The following is a 9,217-nucleotide window of genomic DNA, read 5'->3' on the forward strand; positions in this document are numbered from 1 at the left end:
ATAACATGTTTGAAAAGTTTAGAATAAATACTTGCTTGATCAGCCATAGATCTTGTTCAAAGCTTCAAATACCTTAAAGATTTAACCTTTCTTCAACTTCCTTCAAAAGGGAATAAAATCTGGGCATGAAGAGCTCGTAAACATAAATTTATTAGTAAAATGAAAACCTTAATGATAAAAAGAATAACCAAAGTTATGAAACTATACATACTAACCGTTTAAAGATTGTTCCGTTAAAATAAAACATCGAAGCAGAACAATATGAGATGTAAAGCTTGTTTGGAGACATCTGTCACAGAAACAAACGAAAGCCAACTCAGAAATCATACTTGATCAAAGCAAAAGAAATAAGTAACTCTAAAGAATTAATAAAATCAAACTCAAAAAAATGGGGAAATAATAAAAATCAAACATTTTTACATATAAAACCTCTTAATAATGATTTTTCATTATTTTGCCTTGAGAACTTTGTCTTGGGTCTTTAAAAGTCTTCGATCTACTCTTCAATAGAAGAAACATAGGTACTGAGGGAAAGAAGAATAAGAAAAATTAGAAAAGTCTAGAACACACAAATGGTACTAACAAAAAAAAAAGAAAAACATACCCTTTTACACGAAAACTTGGAGTTAGCGCCATCACCGGAGCCCAAGCTCGTCCTTATCGTCATTCGACACGATCAACCAAAGTGAAAGCAACATACATCAACCAAAATAACTAAATCATTTTTTTTCTTGGAACCAAAAAATGGAGGAGGAGCAGAAAGGGTGTTTAGGGGGGAGAGTGTCAGGTTTACAGAGGGGGTTTCACTGGGGAGATACAACACCAATGAGATCTGAGCCTAACCACATAAGACACTGACACCACTCTCAACCCAAAACCTTAAGGCAATGGGTTTATGGGTCTTTATTCTTATATAGTGCTCTACTTTCTCGTTTCTGGTCAATGTGGGACTTAGACTCATACTTGAATTCCTAACAGAGAGAAGACGAAAGGCTGTGTAGGAGGGAGAGAAGATGAAAGAACTTTGAAATTCATAAGTCATCCTCATAAGCCACAAAACCTAAAAGATGAGTGGAAAGAGAAGCAGAAATGTTTAAAAAGTTAAAAAAAGAGAATGACAAAAAAAACCAAAAAATTGGACAGATGTCAAAAAAAAATTAGATATGGGTATAAGGATATCTTCCAGAGGTGTTTGTTTTCATATATTTTAGATGGTGAGGTTTCTGAAATTCACAAAAATAAATAAACAAGTGAAAAGTAAAATAAATTTAGATGTTTTTTTATTGTATTTCTCTTACAATTACCACAACTCTTAACGCACATGTAATAAGTAATAAAAAACAATAAGATTAGAAAAATAAAAAAGGCAGAGAATTTAGTTACAGGAAGAGAAAAAAAAATAAAAATTCCTGAGTTGTGAGTTGGCTGGTATGCTGCCAATGCCATAGTTGCTACCACATAGCCTGCCATTTGCATATATTTGATCGGATCTATCACCGAACGAACCCTAAAACCCGCTCTTTCTTGGGTCGCTATTTCTCCATTTCTCTTCCGTTCATCGGCGGCGATGGCATCGCATTTACTCAATCACTCAGCCAAGGTATATCATATTCTACGTCTCTGCCTACCATCATCGTTTCTCGCGTTTTAATGCAAGCACACGGCGGCATGTTTTTTGTTTTCTGTTTATTTAATGCTCTCTGTTGGTTTCAGGTGAGAAATACTTCGAAGTTGCTGCACCACGAGCGCGCTCTCTTGGCGCGTTGGTTTTCCGGTGATGCTCAATCCTCTCGGAGCCGCGGTAACTTGGTTTCTTGGTTATTTCTCAATTGCAACTGAATTCATATTGGAATTCTGTGTTGGATTGACAACCAATTGGTGTTTTCAAAATTAAGGTGTTTGTGAGTGAGCAGCAAGTATAAGTGTGACCGTAGAGTTTGTTTTGGGGAAGGTTTGAAGTGATATTAGCGTATTCTGTTGTTTGGGAGTCATTTGAATGCCTGGTGAATGCTGTCCCTCGAGTTTTATTTTCTATATTAATAATTGTAGCTGGTTATTTGTATAGATGTGTGGAAAACTCACCCTGAGTCTTCACCAAGAAGCAGTGCCTTTGAACGGGTCACCGGATTTACTGTGAGTAGAGCAAATTTACGTCCAAATTAAACAATATATCACAATCTTTATTTGTTTCTGCCTTCAATATCTCCCTTTCTTTCCCTTGCCTACTATATTGCTTTTCACTTCCTCGGCAGATGTATATTTTCACCTGACTTGTATTTTCTTTTTGATATAAAAGTTCATTTGGTACGCAGAAGATAAACATCTCCATGGCTAGCATTAAAAGGGCTTCCATTATCGGGTCTGGGTTCACTGGAGAGATTTCACAGTATGTCACTTTGTGTTATAGTAATTTTAGTTTTTTTCTTGAATATGGCTTGCTTCAAAAGGGACTGACAGTAACTTTTTTATTTTCAATCAACCGTGTCCTCAAAAAGAAGTTCGCAGGTGTTGTCAAGGAGATGCTATGCGTCCGCCTCAGGTACGGCTAATGGATCTTTGGGCTGTTAATTAAATTTTGAAATTTGATTGAAATGGAAGTTGTGTGTTGGACATGTGAGGCTGCATTTAACCCACAACATGTTTTCTCCTGTGATGTTATTTTTTTATAGTGTAAATTATAAATAGAAGGAGAAATGTACTCAGTTGCGAATTGCAAATGTAGTGCTACCTCAGCTAATCTTGGCCAGAGTTTATAACTACTCCCTAGTGTTCTTGACCTTGGAGTGAGCTGAAACTGTTTTAAATGGGGTTTTTTGATAATATGCTAAGGGCATCTCCATTGGTTACTGAGTGCAGTTCTTACCAGTTAAGAACTGTGCTTTTTGTAAAAGCAACCGATGGTCAAGCACCAAGCACGTTGTGTAAGTGCGCTGAAAAAATAGCTTATCCTTCTCTATCCTTCGCTGAAAAAATAGACTAAATGTAATGTTTCTTGTCAACACTTGAGTCTTTTCACATCATGCCACAGCTTATCCTTCTCTATCATTTGTGTTTCCTTACAGGAGATGCCATGCACTCGATTGGGTTGTTACTTAAAAATATAGTTTTTAGGATACAAGAATTGTATCTTTCCAAAAGTTTGCACAGTCTTACACCTCTCCTTAAGCTTCCCCTTTTCTTTGTTTTATTTGATAGAATGTTATGTTTTGAGACTATATAAATAATAGTGTACTTATTGATTTAATCAGCAACACTGGTGATTATATTTCAGATCTACCCCCTCACCAGGAAATTGGAATGCCTTCTCTCTCACCTACAATGACAGAGGTTTCTACTTTTCTAAGACGAATGATATTCTCATATAGTGGGTCTTGGTTTCTCCTAAAGAATTCGCAATTATATACAGGGTAACATTGCAAGATGGTTGAAGAAAGAAGGTGATAAAGTTTCTCCTGGTGAAGTGCTCTGTGAAGTTGAAACTGTATGGTTCTTGTACTAGAGACTTGGCACATAAAATGCATCTGTTAAGGTTCTTATGCGAACATTGATATAAATGTATTTCATTTGAAGGATAAAGCTACTGTTGAAATGGAAAGTATGGAAGAAGGTTATCTGGCCAAGATAGTTCGTGGAGATGGGGAAAAAGAAATTAAAGTTGGTGAGGTATTGATATCTTCTGGCTCTCCCCTCTCTTTTTTGAAAAGGACTTTTTACACTCCGGACACTATTGACATATGGAAGGCGTCACTATTGGTAACATGAACAATTTCTTTCATAGGTAATCGCCATCACTGTTGAAGATGAGGGGGATATTGCCCAGTTTAAAGATTACAAACCTTCAGCATCTGAACCAAGTGCACCTCCTGCCAAAGAAACATCTGTGCCATCCCCACCAAAGAAGGATGTGGCAGAGGAGTCTGCTCGAGAACCTGAGGCAAAGGTTTCCAAACCTAGTGCGCCAACTCCATCTGGAGATCGTGTATTTGCTAGTCCTCTTGCTAGAAAGTTGGCTGAAGAGAAAAATGTGAGTTATCAATAACAAGTTATATGGTTGAAGGTCTTTCAGGAAAAGACCTAGATAATATATTTCCCTCACTGATGTAGGTACCTCTCTCTAGCATTAAAGGAACGGGACATGAAGGACTCATTGTGAAGGCTGATATTGAAGATTTCTTGGGTATAATTCTTTCTTTTTATATATTAATTTGTTTGTATTCTGTGCATAGTATAGTGGAAACACTTCATTGTTATGCTAGAGAATTCTTCTCTTTATCTTGCTTGCTCTAGGATTTCTTAGCATGTGTGGCTGATTAAATTGATTATATTATAACCCCTTTTTAGCTTCTGATGCAGCTTCTAGTCAAGCTTCCGCACCCTCAAAGGCCAAGGGTACAACAGATGCAGCTCTGGATTATATCAACATTCCTGTCTCTCAGATCCGGAAGGTAATTTGATGAAGAAATCCTGCACTTCTATTAGATTATATTTCTGTTTCAATTGTAAATCAAAGACAAGTTTTTTGACCATGTCACATGATGTTCTAATTTTGTTGTGAACATAGTTTCGTATGGCTTCTTGGTACTTTTTCTCATAACTTCTGGCATATTTTATTTTCTCCTGTGTGTTCACTTCTCTGTAAGTTCTGATCTTCATATATGTTGTGTTGTGTAAGCATGAGTGATGTTTTTGAATAAAACCATGTATTTTTACAGGTCACCGCTTCACGGCTATTATTATCAAAGCAAACTATCCCTCATTACTATTTAACAGTGGATGCATGTGTTGATAAACTCGTGAGGTAAGTCTCTACAATCTATATTTGAAAGTTTTACCTACCATGCATATTTCTGATAATTGGAACACTTTGTCTGCAGTTTGCGGAGCAAACTAAATTCATTGCAAGAAGCCTCTGGTGGCTCCCGCATATCAGTTAATGACCTTGTAATCAAGGTATTGGATTTTTATCTGACATTATATCTCTTCTTGTCTTTTTTGTTGGTGATTTGGTGCTTAATAAGTTGGGATGCTTTATGACAGCTAAAATCATTTTAAATGACTTTTCTCTTTTGTGATGTTAGCTTAGAAATAAATGTCTAAGTGTTGAGTTAAATGGACCAATTTTCCTAGAAGGGACCCCTGTTGTCTCTCTTTTGCTACATTAAAATCATTTACTCTTAAATCCTTTTCTCTAACAGACTATGAAATTTAAGGCGAGAATGATTGAGAAGCTTTACATGTTCACCTGTAATAAATGGGAAAGTTCCCTCTTATCTCGTGGAGTAGTTTTAGTTGAGGTTTCACAATCACTAGGTATATGGCCAAAATATTCCTTATAATGACTTGGGCATTCAACAAACGTCCATTCCAACAAATGTCATGATGTTCAATCTTAGGCATGACGGGTGTCTAATAGTCTAGTAAGGCTTAATTCATTCTCAATCAGTTCTAATAGTTCAAAATACTCCTAATACTTTGAGCTAGCTTTTGGAGAATCCATTCTCAACTATTGTAATTTTTTTTATTGGTTGCACAATTGGCAGCACACCAATTGAAATGTTTTCAACGAGTATTTAAATATCGTTACTTCGAGGACTTGCCAACTGTTGTGTAAATTTAATGATACAAAATAAAGTAAAATTTATATTCGTGAGAGAAATACTCAATCAAATATAAATTCAAGCTATAAGACAGTAAAAACAGAACCAAATTCAAAGAATAACTTTATTAAACAGATTGTGAGCAAAATAGTATTATGCAGAATATGAAATATGTTGGGTGCTTGCCTTGCCTTGGATGCAATGTAAATGGTTTTTCTGTCTTCCATGGTATAGGATGTATCACCTTAACGTGCTAAAATACTGTAGCCATGATCCGTCATGTGAAAAAAATCCTAAATCCTGTGATTTTTCTATTAATCCCTTAAAATGATAAAGATTTTAGTAAAACAAAGGTCATATATTTTATCACTAAATCCTGCCTTCAATATTTCACGAAAAAACCAAACATATTGAGATAGATTGATACTTCATTCAATCAAGAATATATTTTATCACTCAAGTTCAAACCTCAATGCCAACATTTGTAAAAAAGTACAGGTAACTAAGTTTTATACCTCTGCTTTTTATTTTAGGCTGCTGCATTGGCTCTCCGCAAAGTTCCTCAATGTAACAGTTCATGGGCAAATGATTATATTCGCCAGTAAGTCTTTAGTTTTTTATGTAGTATTGCCTTCAAATTTGTGAATTACTTTAAGTGTTAAGTTTGTTATTTTGTTTTTGTGCAGGTATAATAATGTGAATATTAATGTAGCTGTGCAGACTGATAATGGGCTCTTTGTTCCAGTTATCAGGGTAAGCAAGGGCTCTTTCTAGTACTTGAAACAGAACTATAGCTTATATTCCAATCACAGGTCATCATTTTGACCTATTCATAATATATGCAGGATGCAGACAAGAAAAGCCTCTCTACAATAGGGGAGGAGGTCAAACAATTGGCAAAGAAAGCTAAAGAAAACAGCTTGAAACCCCAAGATTATGAGGTTATTGGAGTTTCACACTATTTTTATTCATCTGATAATAAAGACTTCTTGGTCTGGTTTATAAATTCTTGGGTTGAATTGCATTACAGGGAGGTACATTTACAGTGTCTAACCTGGGAGGGCCATTTGGTGTCAAACAATTCTGTGCAATCATCAATCCTCCTCAGTCGGGCATTCTTGCAGTTGGATCTGGTAAGAACAGTTTTGCCGTTTCTCCCATTTGTTTCTTATATCAACTGCAATCACTTTTCTCTTAATGATTATCTTCATATGTTGCTGATTACATGAGCAGCTGAGAGGAGGGTCATTCCGGGATCAGGTGCTGAAGAATTCAAGTTTGGTTCTTTCATGTCTGTGACCCTCAGCTGTGATCATCGTGTTATAGATGGTAATCATTCTTAATCTTCAATGTTTTTTTACTCAAAATTAAGCTAATTTTGTGGTAAAGCATGCCAACAATATACACTTGTTCTGTTCAGGTGCAATTGGTGCCGAATGGTTAAAAGCATTCAAAGGCTATATTGAAAATCCAGAATCCATGTTGTTGTAAGAACGAGTAGAAGGCTGACATGACGTACTAAATATCTTTCTCAAGTCATCAATCGTATTTTAGGCGGGGGATGAGGTTTTGTTCTCCGGGGTATTTCTATATTCCCATTAGGGTTTGGTTGATTGTGTCCCTGATCAATTTTTGATTGGAGTGTTCAGTCACTACAAATAAATTTTGGAGGAATGAAATTTTTTTAATAAGAGAGGTAGATGAGGCATTTTTAATTTAAACTCAAAAATTGTGGTCACAATGGATGCTGCCCAAATACATACACGGCTGATTATGAAACATTTTCTTTATTATATATTGCAAATATTTGAAAGAATGTGTATTTGATGTTGTATTATATATATATATATATATATATATATATATATATATATATATATATATATATATATATTATGCACAATATCAAGAATTTGGTAAAAAATAATTTTAGAATTATTAAACTTAAATTTACAATGAAAAAATTAATGTAACATTCAATACAAAAATACATTAAAATTAGGAAGAGGATAAATAATAAGTTTTAAGATTCTCATACATCTTTTTTATATGAAAGGGTAATTTTGACAATGACAGTTAAACTAAAGAAAATGGGAGTGCAAGTAGAAATTTTGGAAGTGTTAAGAGTTGGAAGAAAAATTATAGTCTGAGGCCCATCGAAATTGTTATCGTTTACGAAAGAAAAAAAATGATGTTTTTGCAATGCCCAAATAACAAAAATCTAGTAAACACCCGCTATAAATAATAATAAAATTACAAAAAATAAGTAATCAAATTATTTTATTTTATAGGTTACGTTAATTTTTGCATACATATAAACTCAACCCAAATTAATTTATATTAGTATGTGTATATAAATATAGTATAATCCAAATCTTTTTGTGCGAATTCATTACCTTTTCAACTTCGTTAAAGTGAATGTTGAAATATAGTTAAACATATTTTAGAAAATGGTTAATAATAAGAATAATTTATATTTTAATTATATATATATATATATATATATATATATAATCAATGACCACTACATGTAATTTGATTGCTTGGATCCATTGTAAGCCCAAAATATTGCAAGTCCATTTAGACGAGTTATTAGAAAAAAGACATCTTCATGTTGGGAAAGTAATCAATTATCATGAGTGATAAGATGTAAATATGAGTAATAAAATTAAGATAGCAAACTTGCTATTTATATCATCCGAGGTTGTAATTATCGATTATTTTAGCATTTAATTATTTAGTATTCAGTTTATAAAAGGTAAATTACTTTGTTTTTTTTTTCAATTGTTTTACTAATAAGAAATTAAAACGACCGGTGTTTTAAAAGTTGAAAATTTTCTCTAAAATTAAAATAACTTAATTTCTTAAATATTAGGCCTTTTCTAACACAGAGGAAAGGGCATTTGAAAAAAAAACAAAAAACTGATTTTAAAATATACGACACATTAATTTGATGTTTTTAATAAAATATATTGATTTTAATATTACATGTAGTTAAATCGGAGAATAAAAATATTGCAGAACTTCAATTATAATACATTTTAAAACAAATAATATTACCATGCACGATGATAAATACAATATCATGTCTGGTAAAATACATTCTATTAAATAATTTTATTTTGAGCAGTATAATTATTCAAAAAATTACTTTTGAAGAGGATATAAGATCTTAACTCAAATTAAATGAACCGAAACTCATCTTCAAATAGGTTACATTGAGCCATAATTTCAGGTTAGTGAAACTATTAGCGTGTAATCATCCATTAAACACATATATTTGTTTCTTTATATATAGAATTTTCGTTTTTAAATTTTTCAAAATTGATATTTAAATGGTAAAATCTTTATACAGTATTTACAAATTAGATTTCACGCATAATCTTAATATAATCAGATTAATAGGATTATTGAACAAAATAGTAAAATAATGTAAATCATCATATTTTTCTTAATTTTCTGTTACATTACCTTTTTACATATTATAAAAATAAACCTCTAATATTTTAATTATAATCTCAATTATACTGCATGTTCTTTTCGGTTTCATACATAAAAACTAATACAAATAGTTTTTTTTTCTTTTCTTTTCTTTGTAGATAACCATGCGAGTATAAAAC

The 9,217-nt window shown here is 33.0% G+C and overlaps 1 protein-coding gene across 5 annotated transcripts; it reads left to right on the top strand.

The window, feature by feature from the left end:
* The first annotated feature begins 1,397 nt into the window (after positions 1-1,397).
* LOC114165967 (dihydrolipoyllysine-residue acetyltransferase component 3 of pyruvate dehydrogenase complex, mitochondrial-like) lies at positions 1,398-7,390 on the top strand. 5 transcript variants are annotated; one of them, XM_028050616.1, is made up of 19 exons: positions 1,398-1,600; positions 1,714-1,801; positions 2,066-2,133; positions 2,297-2,386; positions 2,499-2,539; positions 3,272-3,327; positions 3,407-3,481; positions 3,571-3,663; positions 3,779-4,024; positions 4,105-4,177; positions 4,342-4,445; positions 4,713-4,798; positions 4,875-4,950; positions 6,131-6,198; positions 6,284-6,350; positions 6,443-6,538; positions 6,628-6,730; positions 6,831-6,926; positions 7,018-7,390. In XM_028050616.1, exons 2-19 carry the CDS (start codon positions 1,778-1,780, stop codon positions 7,086-7,088), a joined length of 1,533 nt encoding a protein of 510 aa, XP_027906417.1. In that variant the 5' UTR covers positions 1,398-1,600; positions 1,714-1,777; the 3' UTR covers positions 7,089-7,390. The 5 variants fall into 5 exon arrangements, with proteins under 5 accessions (XP_027906417.1, XP_027906414.1, XP_027906416.1 ...); XM_028050613.1 differs by having other exon boundaries at positions 2,313-2,386; XM_028050615.1 differs by having other exon boundaries at positions 1,399-1,600; positions 2,496-2,539; positions 7,018-7,376.
* Positions 7,391-9,217: the final 1,827 nt, after the last annotated feature.

This window comes from Vigna unguiculata, chromosome 10 (assembly GCF_004118075.2).
Source record: "Vigna unguiculata cultivar IT97K-499-35 chromosome 10, ASM411807v1, whole genome shotgun sequence".
NCBI lineage: Eukaryota > Viridiplantae > Streptophyta > Magnoliopsida > Fabales > Fabaceae > Vigna > Vigna unguiculata.